This window comes from Barbus barbus, assembly GCF_936440315.1.
Source record: "Barbus barbus genome assembly, chromosome: 50".
In the NCBI taxonomy this organism is placed as follows: Eukaryota; Metazoa; Chordata; class Actinopteri; order Cypriniformes; family Cyprinidae; genus Barbus; species Barbus barbus.
This window is the reverse complement of record NC_136728.1, coordinates 6,195,644-6,213,971: the sequence shown is the minus strand read 5'-3', so window position 1 is coordinate 6,213,971 and position 18,328 is coordinate 6,195,644. Positions and strand designations below refer to the sequence as shown.

The window sequence follows — 18,328 nt, the reverse complement described above, 5'->3', positions numbered from 1 at the left end:
AGACATCTGGAAATTATGTCTTTCTCATTCGTCTATTTTAAGCAGTTTTATTGGCAGACATTAGAAGTGGATATTTCAAGGGCCTGGCAAACAAACTGCGTTTAGTTCCTTACCATAAAGAGGGAAGTCGTATGATGATGCCACCCTTATATACGGTTCTTGAGCACAGCTCTGCTGCTAGTGCTCTGCTTCCCTCAGACGTTCTTCTTTCAGGTCTGCACGGCTGCCTAACTTTCTCATATAGGTGAGGAAAACATCTTCCTTTTCTGAGTTTGATTCCATTTTGTCCCTCTTTTTGTTGCTCAACATTTTGAGGGACTAGACACTTGGAAATGATGGTATTTTGTGCCAAAATGAGCTTGGCACAAAAGTGAGATATTTTAAATGGATGATATGTTTGTTGACATGCCAATCAGGTGGTGACAGAATTGTATTTATAATGCATTCTGATTATAGTATTAATGCATATGTGAAAAGAAAAATTCAAAACCCGCAGTATTCATGGAAAAGCCCTCCTAGATATCTCTTGAACTGCTTTGAAAGGATCTGTTATATTTATGTAAGAATTCTGAATACAGCAAAAAATCTGATCTATGTGATTTATGCAGCTGTCTGTGGACAGGGTTTAAGATTGGTTGTATGGTTGGCATCTGTATAGATTTTTCCAGAAGCAGGGAGGGGGTGTGTGTGTGTATATTCACACCCCTCCCTGCAGATCGCGGTGGGCATATTTACAAGTGCTGGTTTCAAATTAGGAATGCAGAAAATATAGTCCACTCTATATGATGCAAATGAATACTGATGCCCGCCATATGATTCTCTCTGCATGCATATATTACATAAGGGCATCTAAGCAATGTATACCATTGTCTAGTCAATATATCAAAGTTGTTTGTTGACATACTTGATATTTCCTGTGTTTTGCTCTCTGTACAGGGGTGAAGAAAACAGGTGGCCAAGATGTCTGAGTGAGTATATGAATATATCAGTTATTTACATTTAATATCAAACAAATGGGAATCTGTTCTTGTTTTGCTAAATTGTAATTCCTTCATCTACTCATGACAGAAAAAAGATGACATCGAGCCGGCGGCACAATCTCAAGGTAGAGTAAATAATGCACAGATGTCTTCAATATAATATAATATAATATTTGTATTATTTATTTATTTGTTCGTTCATTTATTTATTTATTTATTAGTTCATTTATTTATTCATTCATTCATTTCTTTATTTATTTCCTCCCTCCACATTTCATTACGGTTGTCGGCACGTCACTCAGTGGGCGGCGTCACATTTCAAATTCGATTTCTTTGGTCTTTCTAATTTAGACGCCTTTTTCTTGTTTTTCGCATCACGAGCTATGGCTGAGTATGGTACAGTCCAATAGGTAGCTGAATTTGTCCGCACACTGCCAAGAAAAAACTGACCAAAAAAGGTCTAGCAAAAATCAAATAATTTATTTTTCAAATGCAAAAGTGAAAAAGTGACAAAAGTGCAAAATGTATTAAAAACAGACCAGAGAGCAGACGTTTCAGCCCATGCTTTCTTCAGTGCTCTCTGGTCTGTTTTTGAAATGAATGAATAAATAAATGAACTAATACATAAATAAATAAACGAACGAATCAATAAATAAATATAATGAAATTAATATTTATATATTTATTTCCGCATTTAATTATTTCAATATGTATTTAACGATTTATTTATATATTTCAACATTTATTTAATTATTTACTTTTGAGTAATTTGGCCCTCCATAATATAATATAATAAATATAATATAATATAATATAATATAATATAATATATTAAATAAAAATTTAGAATAATAGCATTTTAGAATAATATAATTTAATGAAATGAATGTCTTGTAATCGAAAAGTTGAGGCAAACAGAGTGATGTCACACCACATTAAAGAGCATGAAAAACATTATTGTTCTGCATTTCGCTATAAAACTGACAGAATTTGAAAGCTGATACTTTGTTTTATATTAAAAGTACTAAAAGCATAAATATTATTATTATTATTGGGGGCTATCCATCCTAAATTCTATGTGATAGTAGTAATTTTCAATACTATTTAGGATGGATCAGATGGATCAGATAGGATGGATAGTATGCATGTTGGGACGCAGGGATTGTGTGATTATGAGAAGCAAACACAGAGAGAGAGAGAGAGAGAGAGAGAGAGAGAGAGATGTATACTCATATTTGGTAAGGGTACAGCGAACCAGTGTTGTGGTTTTCCTGCACAATTGGGTTATTTTGAAAATACAGTCGCGGGAATAATTACAGAGCCATGGGTTGCGTTTTTTGTGCTATTTTTATAATTTACCACGGCTGCCCAAAGTAGCCTATACACATGTGAGATCAAAAGAAGTTGTTACAAACACTTGATGGTGGTTTAAAGTGAGTTCTGAGTAAAAGTGTACTATTAATCTCATAAATTGTCTTATGTAGCATGATGTTAATGTTAGCTCTAATGCACCTGCAGAACAAGTCCAATTCTTCTTCATAATGCATTTTGTCATAATACTTCATGTAAGGTCGCATGAAAATGTTTTGTTGTGTTTATTTAGAAATACTTTTGATAATAGTTGGGTAAATGTGTTCTGGGATTGAAGCGATGTGGCTTGGTAAACGTTTTATTGTCAGTATAAAGGCTGATAATGGCTGAATTAAAACAAAAGAATAATAAGGATTATGTCTCAATCCTGGCGGAGATGTGAAAGGTTCTGTTTCTTTAAACTAGTTTGTCATGCATTCCTTTATTTCAACACATTTACAGGTAAATCCTAGTATTTTATCTAGTCCAGGACTGTGATTAACCGCAATTCAATTTTTTAATTGATTGACAGCACTAATAACAATGTAATTATTAGTAACCACATCAAAATAATATTTGACTTTTGTGGCTTTTAGTTGATGTCTTTTTGCATTATTTGACCTATCAGCTCCTGAATGTTAATTAAATAAACTTTCACCATATACATACATTTCAATTTTACTTCTACAAATACAGAGCAAAACATATGACTTTGTCCAATCAAATGTTCTGCAGGAAGAGAATGACCCTCCATTTAATACCGTCTGCAACTGGCTGTAATGTAACTAATAATCTTAGTGAGTACATGGGGTCTTTATAATAGTGTTTTTTCACTGACTGCTTCTGTTTTTGTGTGCATTTATAGCTGTAAGCAACACTGTAATGGTGTTTTATGAGATTCAGGGGCTCAGTAATATATTTGTCCACAGAGTTTGGTGCTCAGCATTGCGAAGGGTCTTCTGGAGAAAGAATCCGTTCAGGTCAAGGTAGACAAGGAGAACTACATGGCAGAAAACTGCCCTCCTCTGTCCCTGCCCGGATCTACACAGGAACTGCAGGTCTGTTTCCTCACTCACGGTCCGTTCAGAAGGCTAAAGCAATTAAACGTCCTTAGCACATGTACGCCACTTAGATATTTATTCCTATACATTTTCACCAGGAAGATGGCATTTTTGTGTAATTATTTTTAAAATGTTCCTTACAAAAACAGTAATAGCTATATATATATCACCAACAGCAATAACTCCATGATTATTGTAGTTAAACTAAAACTTAGCCATAAAAGCATTTTGTTTACCTGAAAGGAAATAAATGTTAATTGAAATATGTACATGTATGTATAGATATAATTATTATTATAATATAATAATAATATATATATATACACTAAGTTGTAAATGAACAGATTCCAGATGTTTTGCAGAAGTTTCGGTGACGTGTGTACAGTACACTTGGGGCTGATCGAAGTTGTATTGCACACTCTTGAAATAATATGTTGCAAAAGATGGTTTGAAAACAGAATCTGAATATTTAAACATCTCCATTTAGGATCTGTGCAAGAAACTTCACCAGCAAATCGACAAGGTTGATGAGGAGAGATATGACTTGGAGTCCAAAGTGGGCAAGGCCAACAAAGAGGTAACATCTGATAACTCAAACATACCTTATTATGATGGTAACAATGTTTCTGATGAGTCTATATACTGGATTCTCTGAGCTTCAATTTGACTCCTGTTTCATGTGTGTGTATAGATTGAGGATCTGAAGATCAAGGTGGTCGACCTGCAGGGCAAGTTCAAGAAACCTGCGCTGAAGAAGGTGCGCATGTCTGCCGATCAGATGCTTCAGGCTCTGCTGGGCTCCAAACACAAGGTGTCTCTGGATCTGAGAGCCAACCTCAAACAAGTCAAGAAGGAGGTCAAAGAGGAGGTGGGTTAAATATGATATTGTGACATTATTCCTATGCAGAGAACAGAGTAGTTATGGCTGTGAAGTCTAATTGGATGAACAAAATGAAAACCATCTCATGGTTTACTCCTTCGATAAAGATATTTTAAAGGTTTTGATGGTTTATAATGTGTTTTTGTGTAAGTGACCCTTTGGTTTATATGCCAAGTGAGGTCACAATTATTTATATAGCACTTTATACAATACAGATTTTTTCAAAGCAGCTTCACAGGAATAAACAGTAACAAATGCATCACTTATGAAAAAAACAACAACATTTCAGCTGCAAAGTAGCTCAACAGAAAATAATAGTGTCATTATTCAGATCAGTTTATTTCAATAAGAGTGTCCATGTATTGTCATTATTGGATAAAAGAATAAAAAAAAATGAAATAATAATATACAGGGTTTCTGCTGGTCTTAAAAAGGTCTTCATGCAGTAAGTATTAATGAATTAATCCTTCCTTCCACAAAAGCTCTGAAATAGGAAAAGAAAATGAGAATACCTTCCTCAATATTTTTGTTTTCTTTTCAAATACAAATATCTGAGCATAAGCTACATGAACATAAGTCAGAAATTGAACACAATTGAATTTATGCGTAAAACAAGAACATGCATCTGAAAATGGGGAATGAGAACTTGTTTTGCCTTTGTTATGTGTGTGTGTGTGTGTGTGTATGTGTGTGTGTGTGTGTGTGTGTGTGTGTGTACCTACTTAATCATATTTTGGGGACAAATTTGTACCCAAAAGTGAGGTAAACCTGACAAAATCTCCAAAAACCTCTCTTTGGGGACGTCCTCATTTGTAAAACCGGTTTAAAAATAAACTAAACAAAGTTTTTTTGAAATTGTAAAAATGCAGAAAGTCTCCTGTGAGGGCTAAGTTTAGAGTAGGTGTAGGGCAATAGCACACACAGTTTGTACAGTATAAAACCCATTACGCCTATGGGATGTCTCCATTTAGATAGCTAAGTAAACGTGTGTAATTAAAATTAAAGTAATGAAGCTCTATAGAAAGTTGCATTTTTATTTAGAGACCATATTGATGTATTGAGTTCCATTTCATTTATTCCTTAAATTTTCTTTGCTTAGTCTTACATTCTCTTAAATTGACCTTCATGAAATCTGCATGAACCCTGATAGAAAATAATATGCTGTAGGTGTGTATGTATAATGTATGTATGTTTTATATGAGTAGCATGCCTTGACACTCAATCCCTCTTTCATAATCCAGGGTGCAGATGTCGGCGACTGGCGTAAGAACATTGAAGACAAGTCCGGTATGGACGGCAGGAAAAAGATGTTCGAGGGCGAGGCCTAAATTCCTGGACGTTTCTTTGTTTAATAATCATAGGAATTTGTCAGCGCTGCACGGTCATTTATCTTTGTGCCATAGTTTTATGTCTTTTCTGCATTTGTTTCACGCAGTATGTACGTCCTGAAAGGGAATTGTGTATCATCACTGAGCCACTACCATTAAATGAATGCTTCTGAGGAAAATCCTTTTTCACGTTTGTTTTATTACGCACTAGTGGTTTGTTATGACTTTAATGAATAAATACTGCAGTGCTGCTATTACAGCAGTAGTTTCTTCTGCCTTTCCCAACTTCATTGCTTCATCATTATTCCTTTAAATTCATTTGATTTTAAATTATTTAATTTTGTTGGTACACGACATCCAAAAGAAATATGGATGGCATTTCAGATCATTATCGACACTTTTGCTGTATCTTATCTGTATCTTGGTGTGTTAAGCATTGCTTCCGTTTACAGCACACACACACACACACACACACACATACGCGTCTTGAAGGAAGGGAAATTTACGAGGCTTGCCGAGGATGGGCCGGGGATATTTCAGGAGCTCATGGCCTATTGGTCTGAGGAGGAATCCACTTCCATAAACAGTACTCCGTGGATCTGCTGAGCCATCAGACCACAACATATATATCCTATTGAATTTTTTCTCTCTCTGGGGCTCACCAGTCTTTCCAGTTCTGCTTCCAAGTGTGTACTGCCCTCTTCTTCTCTCCTAGGTGAGCGTCAATCCAGAACTCTCTCTAGATCTTTATGTAAAAGACAAAGGACAAACAGTTACATATCAACTGTGTCCAATATGTGTCTAGACACTTATTGCTTTTTTATATATTCATGACCTGTTAGAATATGTTAATAAGTGTGATTTTAATATGTTAATTTTAAATATGCTATATATTATGATATATAATATGTTATGAATTAGCAGAAAGTATACAACTTAATTGCTATGTTTTCAATTTCTCTTATAGGTGAGCGTCACAAAAGAAGTGATATTTTGTTTCTTGAATATTAATTATTATAAATATAATAAATATATTATAAATGATATGACAGTCTATCACATGACCTGGACTGTGGTTTTTATTAATAAAATCTGCTATGTAATGCTTGCAACCAGCTTACAATGTGACATACATATGCAAATACTTATATTTGATGTAATAGTGTGACTATAATATACTATAATCTAATTGAATTTGAATTGAACACAGCAGCTGATCTCTGGTATCGTGTTTAATGTGTCAAATTAACTGTCCACGAGGACGTCTCAAGACTGCTGGACTAAACTTAGACTCAGATGTCCCTGATTGAATGTATTTCTTCAAGTGCTTGCCCTGGATTAGCTGATTAACTCAGCTGTCTCCACTGTAAAAAAAACTAAATTGTTCCAAAAAGTTGTTTCAACTTTAAATTATTTGTTTCCCCGCTGACTTAAATTTTGTAGTTTAGTTTAATTTTAAGTTACTCAATGTTAATTTAAGGGACGACTGGAATATTTTTGTAATTTTAAGTCAGTGGGGTAACAAATTATTTTAAATTGAAACAACTATTTTTTTTTACAGTGTTGTAAATAACATCGCATAATTGATTTCTATCCAATCCAGGTTGAGAACACACTAAACCGCCGAGATGTCAGAGTAAGTATTCTGATTCTGGTTGGATTGTGATTTGTTTTTTATTGAGTAATCCAGCACAAGCACAGTGTGTCTCATGATCAACTTGTTTTCATGAACAGAAAAAAGATGACCTCCAGCCGTAGGCATCATCTGAAGGTAAGACGTGTTTTTTTTTTTTTTTTTACTGTAATTTCATAAATTTGCTGATTTTAAATGTAAAATTTGGCTAAAATGACTGTAAAAAAAAAAAAAAAAAAAAAAAAAGTTCTTGTTTTCCTGTCTGTGTCGTTAGAGCCTGGTGCTCTCCATTGCCTTCAATCTACTGGATGCTGAAGCCAAGCAGCTTGTTGTTAATAAGGAGACTTATATGAATGAAAACTGTGCTGCTCTCGATCTGCCTGGATCCATGCAAGAGCTGCAGGTGCCAATGCTATATTATTATTATTAGTAATAATAATAATAGTTAAATAACATAATTATTGGATTGATTATTATATTAATACTATTGTATCAATTTTCACCTTTTTTGTATTATTTTGCATGTATTATGTTATGTATTATATATGTGTTTACACACACACACACACACGTTATATTATAATTATATAGTTACATAAAAGTTATATATAGTTTTATTTCTTTACTATTTGAGCTACAGTAAGACAAAACCATAAGTATTATAATTATTTTAATGACAACATATTAATACACTTTAAGTATCATTTTTACACACTATTATAGTTTTTATTAATATTTTGAATCTTTTCTGTTAATTTTGTGAACTTTTAAGTAAATGTGTTGGGTAACTCTTTATTTTAAGGTGTCCGTGTTTCGCGTTACATGCACTTACTATTATAATAACAATAAATTATGCATAATTACATGCAAGTAACCCTAGGCCAAACCCTAACCCTAACCATACAGTAAATACATATTACACAGTACTTAAGTGTATAATTACACTGTAACAAGGACATCTTAAAATAAAGTGTAACCCTGTGCTGTTTTTGTCATTTGTAGTTTTTCTTAATATTTATTTCAGTTAATTCTTAATATTTAAGTCATTTCATTTTATTTTAGTTAATTTAGTACATGAAGTAAAAATAATGAATGTAGAAATAGCTGAAACAACAACAACAAAACCGTAACGTTTACCTCATTTCAAGTAACGGAAATGTTTAATTTTAGTTTCAGTATTAGTTAACTATAATATGATTACATAATTTTATAATAATGTATTTATGTAATATACTGTAGATGGATGGATGGATATGTATAATGTTGTTTTGGTCTTCCAGGAGCTGTGCAAGAAGCTTCACCAACAGATCGACAAGGTTGATGAGGAGAGATATGACTTGGAGGGAAAGGTTAACAAGGCAAACAAGGAGGTAAAGATCGTGAAACCTCAAAGAGAACTATTTGGTTCTCTGAGCTCCTATTTGACTCCTGTTTCATGTGTGTGTACAGATTGAGGATCTGAAGATCAAGGTGGTCGACCTGCAGGGCAAGTTCAAGAAACCTGCGCTGAAGAAAGTGCGCATGTCTGCTGACGCTATGCTTCAAGCTCTGCTGGGCTCCAAACACAAGGTCTCCATGGACCTGAGAGCCAACCTCAAACAAGTCAAGAAGGAGGTCAAAGAGGAGGTGTGTTGCAGATTCTGAAATGTTTCTTGTCTTTGATTGGCCGTGTTACCCAGTGTTTGGTCTGGATCCTGCTGTGCTCGCGTCTGATGTTTTTGTGTTTCCACAGTCTGCAGAACAAGTCGGAGACTGGCGTAAGAACATCGAGGATAAGGCTGGTATGGACGGCAGGAAGAAAATGTTTGAGTCCGAGGCTTAAGATGTATTGTGTTTATTCTACAATATGTCTTAAAAATTCTCTGGTAAACATCTTTCTATCCCGTGAACCTCCCGTTCCAATAAAAATATATTTCCTGGACTGTTTTGCACATTGTACATTGTTCCAGTGTTGAATGGCATGGCATTAAAGATTAGTGTATGCATATGCACTTGCCTTTGTGTTTTTCTCAGAGTTACAGCACTATTGAACAGCTGATAATTATATTACCATGTACACTAACACTTGGGGTCTATAGGAGTTGTTTTATGTTTTTGAAAGAAGTTTCTTTTGCTCACAAAGGCTGCATTTATTTGATTAAATATACAGTAAAAACTGTAATATTGTGAAATATTATTTGAATTTCAAATAACAGTTTTCTGTTTTAATATATTTTAAAATTATATATAGCTGATTTTTCATAATCATTACTCCAGTCTTCAGGGTCACATGATGCTTCAGAAATCATTCTAATATGCTGATGCTGCTCAAGAAACATTTCCGATTATTATCAATGTTGAAAACAGTTTATGGAAACTGATACGCTTTTTTTTTCAGGATTCTTTGATGAATAAAAATTTAAAAAACATTTATTTAAAATAATAAAAAACATTATAAATGTCTATACTGTCACTTTTGATCAATTTAATGCATTCTGGCTGAAGAAAAATATTAATTTCTTTTGAGGATTTTTTTTTTTTGCATTTTAGCATTTTTGCCTGCAATATGTCTTTATTTTGATGAAAGATATTAAAAGGCATAAAGGAAGGCATTAAATTACTGTATTAACACATTTATTATAATAACTTATACTGAAGTAGTACTTCTATAATACAGTAATAGTGTCATATGATAAAAACCAAGGTACTATTTAAATAAAATGAAATGCTACTAAATGATTCCACCATATTCACGTCCCATTTTTTTTTACGTGGTCCCCTGAGAAAACCATGGTAATACCACGGTATCATGCACAATTACCAATAAAAGATGGTAATTACATGGTACATTAGGTATTTTTTCTTAGTTCATTACACTTTTGTAAACATGAATGAAAATACGGGTATAAAACATTAATGGCTGATACAGCTGTTTATTAATAGGCAAATATGATTCTTTAAAAAAGTACTTTGCTACCATGGTACTGTAATGGTATCAGATGGTAAACCATGAAATTTACATTGGAATTGATAACGTTGATCATGTCCAATTACGATCTTTATATATATAATGTTTGATTCTGTAACTTTTCATCTCATAATTTAAACTTTTTGTCATAAACATGACATATTTAATAATTTTGACTTTTTAACCTGAAATTCTGAATTTATGTCCCAATTGACTTGAATTTTATCACTGAATGTTTATCCTAATTTCATAATTATTATTCATAATTTCAGCTTTTTGGGACTACTATGACTTTTACCTCAAAGCTTTAACTTTCTTATCTCATCATTATGACTCAGTATTATAGAATTTCACTGTTTGTCATAATTAGGACTTTTCGTCTCATAATTTAAACTTGTTGTCATACTTATGGCTTCTCTCATAATTTCAACTTTGTATCTCGAATTTTGAAAGCTTGTCTGAACTGACTTTGAATTTGATAATAGAGGTTTTTATCTCAGAATTTCAACATTATGAGACTACTATGACATTTATCTCAAAAATTCAACTTTTTAATCTTATCATTATGACTCAGTATTATATAATTTTGACTCTCATAAATATGACTTTACATCTCATAATTTAAACTTTTTGTCATACTTATGACTTCTCTCATAATTTCAGAAAATCTCATGATTTTGTAATTGATTATAAACATTTTAAATGTATGCAATAATATAACAAAGTATGCTGTGTTTTAGTATTATTAGTGAGTATATTATTATGAATATTTCCAGGGTCCTTTATTTAGATTAAAAAAAATAAACTATCCATCTCAATCATCCCAGCTGTTCCTACTAACAAATATATTAGGCTTAACCATTTAATTTTTGACAAATACAACACAAGAACCCCCAGCACTTTCACTGTGGGACCCTGAACCATTTCAGGCTTGCACTTTCACACCCAGTCCACCCATCAGCTCCTCTTTCTGGATCCAGGGCTCTCATCGCCTCCATGTAAGGGCAGGCCGGCCTGGATTTAATAGCTTGTGTGGTCCGGCCATGTTTAGGGACCCTCTTAGATTTCTCCAAGGAGCTCAAGTGTCGAACTGCGAGGAGCTAACTTGCTAAGTATATCTCCTGACCCCGCTGCACCAAATGCAAGAAGATGCCAAACTATGTTGAGGGCACATAATTTGCACAGGCACTTAGAAAGACACCCTGAAACCTAAAACAAGGGTTATAACATTTGGAAAACTGCCACCATGAGATCTGATGTCATTTGGGTCCATTTAGGAGATTGAATTTCAGGTTAAAAACAACCATTTACATACATATTATTAGCGTTGTCATCATTTATTTTTTAACACTCTGGATACTGCATTAGAATCAAATGCAAATGGAATGAATGGTAAGAGTTTTTAATGGCTAATGGGTTTCTGCTCCATGCACTGCTGTGACACATTATGATGTCAGTAATGTCACGACCCATCTGTGGTCTCTGGCCTTGCTCTGTCACATGAACTTATGAGAAACAGCTGCTTTTAACTGGCACATACAGCCAACATGCACAAGCCAGGGTTTAACACAGGACTATCACAGCTACTGCTCTGAAGTTTTGCAGTGCTGCAGAGTGTTAAGATTCATTCACACCAAGGACGATAACTACAGTGGTAAATCTTCAATAATCACCCAGTAAGAATTGTGAAGTCCACACCACAACTATAGTATAATGATGATGACAGGCATGGAATCCTATTCCTGTCAAATGAGAAGAAACGTCAACATTTTGAAATGAAAAGTCATACTTTTTTAATCTAATACTGAATTAATTATTATCTCATAATGGCTGTATGAACTTTAATGTAATAATTCTGACTTATCTCATAATTGACGTTGTATGTCATAATTTAGACTTTTTAATCTTATCATTATGATTCAGTATTATATCATTTCAAATGTTTATCATAATTATGACTTTTCATCTCATACTTTAAACTTTTTGTCATAAATAAGACTTATCTCATAATTTCGACTTTGTATCTCAGATTTTAAGTTTATGTCCAAATTGACTTTTGAATTTGATAATTGACTTTTTATCTCATAATTGTAATTTTCTGGGACTATTACGACTTTTACCTCAAACTTTCAAATTTTTAATCTCATCATTATGATTCAGTATTTTATAATTTCAAACGTCTGTCATAATTATGACTTTTCATCTCATAATTAAATTTTTTGTCATTAACATGACTTCTGTCATAATTTAAACTTCATATCTCAAATTTTGAAAGTTTATGTCTAAATTGACTTGAATTTGATAATTCACTTTTTATCTGATAATTTCAACCTTTTGTTGGTCTACAACTTTTATCTAAAAATGTAGACTTTTTATTCAAATTATTATAACTCAATATTATATAATTTAAACTGTTTGCCATAATCATGAGTTTTCATCTTATAATTTAAACTTTTTCTCATAATTATGACTTACTTCATATTTTATACTTGGTATCTCAAATTTTGGACGTCTATGTCCAAATTGACTTTTGAATTATCTCATAATTTCAGCTTTTTAACACTTAATTTTGACCTTGTTACTCATAATTATGACTGCATTCCATAATTAACTTAAATTGAGTGACCATCTTATATTTTTTGTATGACTCAAATCATAAAATTTATTTATAAATTTATAAAATTCATTAAAATGTACAACAGTTACGTTTTCTCATGAGTTCGGAGAATAACTATTTCTGCATAACTTGGCCATTAAAGTGAATGGGACTTGACAAACAATACATTTTATACATTCATATATACATTTTTTTGTTGTTGTTGCTTATTACATGATCAGTTTACACTTACAAAACGTTAGCAACCAATGGTGGCAAATTATCTCACATTTATATTAGAAAATTTAAAAATGTTTAGATTTCATATTTACACTTTAACACTTTTATACCTTGTAATTTAATTTATGCATATATAAAAATTAGAATTTTATGTTTCATTTGTATTTTTTAAGAGAGAGAACAGATTTTGGATAGCAGGCAGAACTGCAAATGAGGCAGCAGTGTTGCGTTGGCTGTGGGTTTCAGCTTCCACTGGACTGCTGGTCAACTCTACCACCATCTGGGCAGTCGCTGGAAATCCAGTGTCAGAGACAAATCCATGTTAATACAAAACCTGATTACTCCAAATCCAGAATATTTCTGTGCAGTTCTGCGTGTGCCATCGTCCAGGCCATGAGAATGTCACCTTGTGTCTTGCTTGTGGATATTGCACTTCTGTTCCCATGGAAAGAGCTAGGGACTGTGATTACATCAGCACAACAGGAATGTGCCTGGGTCTCATCTGGTGTTTGTGTATTTGGCCATTAGAGGGCAGATTAAGTCATATATTTGTGTGTTTTCTTTACCACATATAGGAGTCCATACAAGATTAATACAAATGACAGAAAGGAGACTGGCAGCAATAGTAACTACATTTCTTAATAATTACTACCGATCATATGTCTTTCTTTCTTTCTTTCTAAGAAATTAAGCATGATCACATCACTTTATATAATATGTTTTTAACACTTACAGAAAAATGGGATATCCATTTTTTTCCTGCTGTCTGAAGTTTTGATGGCATTTTTTTTTAGGTTGTTGGATAATAGTTAACAAATGAAAAGCTGATGACCTCTCTAGTAGCTAAAAGGTAACAAAATTGGTAGGGACTTTTGTCATGGCTGGTAAGTTAAACTAAAACTAATTGTAATTAACTATTAATTTCAATTTACTACATTTATTTTTCATTATTATTAAAAAAAACTTGAAAATGCATAATGAACATGATATTTTTTGCTTCAAAATCTAATTTCTAGATAAGAAACTAAATACGTTTGTTTCCTCAGACTCAGTCTCAGACTATAAATATAGTTCATGGTTCAAACTGGGGTATCAAAGAATGATAAACACTTGAAGGCATTCAGAGAGGGTCTGAGAAAGAATGATGGGATTGAGATGTCATGGGACAAGCCCTATGATGGGAATCCAAGTCATTATTCAACATTTCCTTGCTTAAAGTGGTTGCGTTCAGTTAGCGTATTTCCAACTGGACAAGCAAATGTGAAAAATGGGACGTTTTTTTATGAGTTCACATTTCACAAAAGGTCATTTTTGAGGTATACATATGTGTAAATTAGAACAAAATGTAATTAAAAACACCTTTGCTTGCCACCTTACTACACCAAGAACTACAAACATGTATGTTTCTCATCAAATCTCCTGGATCTGACAATGAATATAACCAGCCTCGTGACCTAACATGCTCTCTTCTTCTCTTAGAACAGACTCTATCGAGCCAAATATGGTTGTTTTTATTCTTCCATCAAAATTCTGGCTTTTTAAATGGCCAATTTGCTTACACAGGTTTCACCTGGGCCTTGATCAGCAAGCAGACGTTGTTGTAAACATCCACTAACGTCAACCCCATTTGCACCCAATCGCCCACTTGTAAGAAGTGAACCACATGGCATTTGATTACCCTATTAGAAAAAGTATCACCTCTGAGCTGTTATCTCAGTCTGTTGGTATGTGCTGCATGCTGTTCCTATTCCCAATACACAGCAGGGTTAACAACCTCTGGAAACTCAATTCCTCATAGTGGGGGCAGATTACTGGGGCATTAGTCTGTCAAGACTTGATGCTTTGCCTTTGTGCTGAAAAGCTTTACATTGAGACAATGCTAGAAACAAAGACAATGCAATGGACCACCACTGATAAGACAACAACTAATTAAACAGGTACAATAATTATAACAAAATTGCTCTTTAACATTATGCTTGCGCTACTGAATAAGATAACAGTGAGTGTTATACCCTAAATGTGGCTATAATCAATAACTGAATCATATTAATAACCACTGAAGATTATAATCGACTACGAATTTCATTATCAATTAGTCATGAAAATCCACCGTTTTAGAGATTCCCTATAGTGCACAGTTTACATTTTATTTTTATAGCATCATCTGCATATATCAGAAATTCATGTGAGTATTTACATTTTGTATAATACTCATCCGAACTCCTAACGGCAGGAAAATCTCACAGTTACATTTCGCATTGCGCATGCGTGTAAACAGACGGAATGCATTAGAAGTGCAACAATTTAAACAGTACGTTACTGTTTTTACTAAAATATTTCTGTTGAACTTAATTTTTTCATTAAAAAAAGGTAATGGCGAGTTTACATCTTACAATTCGATCTCGTAATTGCAAGTCTATATATGTGGTAGAATTCTCAGAATTGTGAGAAAAAAAGTCAGGATTGCGAGATAAAGTTGTAATGACATTTATTTAACTTTCGAGAACAATCAAGAATGGCAGCACAGGTTTGTTTGAGCTGCGCCCTCTAATTTACAGACGTGCATTTACATTTCCTTCATCGTGAGGCTTATTCGTTTCACTTTTGGTGAAAAGGCTTTTACATTTGCCAAAAATTTTACTTTTTATATTAAAAACAACCAATCATGCCCAGCCCAGATGAGACAAAGTAATGCAGTAAATGCATTACTTTCCATAAAAAGTATGCTTACTTTTTGGGGAGTAACTCGGTATTGTAATCCATTACTTTTAAAGTAAACTTTTCCCAACACTGGTTAACAATTTGAGATTTTTTTTTTCTTTATTAACCTGTTTATTTTGGTAATTTGAATTTTAGATTTAGAGCTGAAAACCAGCAATTGTATTTGTATGAAATGTGTTTTCTATTCAATAAATCAAAGTTATGATTGACCATTTAGAGTATTTATCTTCTCATTTATTCTTCATGTTTAGAGTATGGCTTTGACACAAATTTGTGTTATGCTTGGAGTCTCTAATGAGATTGCAGTTTAACGTAATGGCATGGCCTCTGGTTTTCACTCCATTTTAAAAGGCTATAAAATTGTCCTGCAGCTTTGTCCAAACAACCTGAAATTTATGGAAAAATAGAGAGCAGCTCTATGAAATTTGTCATGATATTGGCCCATGAAATCTGAACATAAAGTCCATGATGCATTTTAGGGAGGAGTGATGGTGAAGTGGTAGTGTGGTGTGCTAATTTAATCCCTGCTTCATCTACAGCAACAGTCCGGCCTCGAGCAAGACGACTAACCCCAGACTAATTGTCCCTATAATAAAAATAGGCAGAAGGACACTTCAAATAATAGCGAATCTTCATCTCCTAGTGTTAAAACATGCTCATAAAGGTAGCAAATTTCTGGTATTTGTATCTCATTAATAAATGACTGGCATCAAAACTGGCTGGTTTTATTGTGCTTTATCAAGGGTTTATAATAAACAGATAACTACTAAGGCCTGTTTTGCGATTTTTTCCTTCTATGGTAAAACTCTAGGTACTGTGAATCAAAATGATAGTTGTGTAAAAGTATTTGAAGTCTTGTGTCATAGTAATGACTGAACATAAAAGCTTATTTTGTTTTTCCGTTGCATCACTGTGCAGATCTCCAATCTTGATACTTTGACATTGTGTTCTGTTGATGTCAGTTTGTGAGTTGGTGTTTGAATGTGTAATAGATTGCAACCTTTTGAAAATAATGTTGCCAGAAATTCAGAATCCTAAAACGAAACCAGATGAAGAACCATCTTACTTATATAGAGCAAACTAAATTGGAGAAAAAAAAAGAATTCTTTCAGAATTCCCTATATGATATCAAAGCAAAGCAATCATTGGTCCACTAATTTATGATTTCAATAAACTCAAGACAGTGAATGAACCACTGAGCTCCTAAGGTGCTCAGTAGCTCAGAAAACCAAATGCCCAATTTTTTCCATTAAATAATCAAATATTAAACCAATAAATACCTATAAAATTAAATATATATAAAAGTGTAAGAGTAATGCATAATTAAAGAAACAAATGCTTCAGAGGCACAAATTATTATTATTATTTTTTCCTGCTGAGAAATGTATTGTGACAATGACATTTGTAGATAGTTGTATTAACATTTTTACATTATTTACACTGCATTTATGGTATACATTTTATCATGGATTTTCTGGGAATTGAACCCACAAACATGCGATTGCTAGAGATAAAATATCTCTAGTCCTGAAATTAAGGATTTTTTTTTTTTTTTTTGAAGAAATTATTTGAAAGAAGAACTTTTTTGGTAACTTGCCTCTCAAGCAATTTTTCTACAATCATTAATATTTCACCGTTTGTTCTTGATTAAAATATTAACAAATATTTTAAGAATCAGTCTTAAGAATCAGTATATTTTGTTTACAAGCAATGAAACAAGTGACAGATTTTACAATTTATTTTCTTTATTTACTTTTTTTGGCCTATAATCTTGATCAGTGTCATGAATAGTTTCTTTCACCAGCAGAATTGGTTAATATCTTAAACATATAGGCCTATTGACAACTTGAGATAGCATAAATGAGATAAAAAAGCCAAATAATTAAGGTTAATCAATTGACTTCATGTATCAAACATTTTATGTCAAAATTATTTCTTAAACATGGGCAAAACTGCATGAGCAAAAATAAACAGTTGCTGCTAGTCAAAGAACTTTGACAGGAATGAACACTTCACAGGCAGTGCCACACATCTCTCTGACCTTAGAATTTATGGCAGGACTGGGACGGAGTAAGATAAAAAAAGAGTAAAATAATCTTCTGAGTCATCTCTTACCCTGAAGACCTTAATTCTTGTCTCATCAGGACAGAGAATGTTTTGTTCTTGCTCTCAGGGTCATATAAAAGCCATTTGTCAAACTACAGGGGGTTTGTCATTAGCCTCTAAAAGTAATGTCCATCTAGCCACTCCGCCATAAAGAGCTGTTTGATAACATCCTGCTTAGAGGGTCGTTCTTCCTGAAGGTTCTCCCATCTCAGTTTGATCTTTACCTGACTTTCTCCATGTAAGTGCAAGCATAATATCTGGACAATCACAGCCAAGATTAGCAGTACACAATTGGCCAGTCCATTTTTTTAATGGGTGTCCCCCAGGGTAATGTTATGGGCCCTATTGTATTCTCTCCACAACTCCAAATTTAAAGTACATGGAGCAACATATTGTCACATAATTTTCTCAAAAGATGAATGCAATTATTATAGAATTTGAAAATTAAATATATGGTTTGCTTTCCCTTTTATTGAAGCCCGTCCA

General features: G+C 33.2%; 2 protein-coding genes across 2 annotated transcripts; both read left to right on the top strand.

Annotated features, from left to right (window-relative positions):
* The first annotated feature begins 179 nt into the window (after nt 1-179).
* On the top strand, nt 180-5,774 carry LOC306868448 (troponin I, fast skeletal muscle-like). The gene is made up of 7 exons (XM_079414615.1): nt 180-244; nt 937-968; nt 1,069-1,105; nt 3,260-3,388; nt 3,879-3,968; nt 4,083-4,259; nt 5,513-5,774. The coding sequence occupies exons 2-7, from the start codon at nt 961-963 to the stop codon at nt 5,597-5,599; spliced, it is 528 nt and encodes a 175-aa protein (XP_079270741.1). The 5' UTR covers nt 180-244; nt 937-960; the 3' UTR covers nt 5,600-5,774.
* A 1,551-nt stretch (nt 5,775-7,325) lies between these two features.
* Nucleotides 7,326-9,054, top strand: LOC306868447 (troponin I, fast skeletal muscle-like; the record flags this gene model as incomplete). The annotated part of the gene is made up of 5 exons (XM_079414614.1): nt 7,326-7,370; nt 7,507-7,635; nt 8,513-8,602; nt 8,682-8,858; nt 8,965-9,054. 5 exons carry the CDS (start codon nt 7,326-7,328, stop codon nt 9,052-9,054), a joined length of 531 nt encoding a protein of 176 aa, XP_079270740.1.
* Between the last annotated feature and the right edge of the window lie 9,274 nt (nt 9,055-18,328).

Bases quoted from the DNA above. Each gene is read 5' to 3' on its own strand.
- LOC306868448 (XM_079414615.1), top strand. The intron at 1,106-3,259 runs GTAGAGTAAATA...ATTTGTCCACAG, and splicing joins GCCGGCGGCACAATCTCAAG to AGTTTGGTGCTCAGCATTGC. The intron at 3,969-4,082 runs GTAACATCTGAT...GTGTGTGTATAG, and splicing joins TGGGCAAGGCCAACAAAGAG to ATTGAGGATCTGAAGATCAA.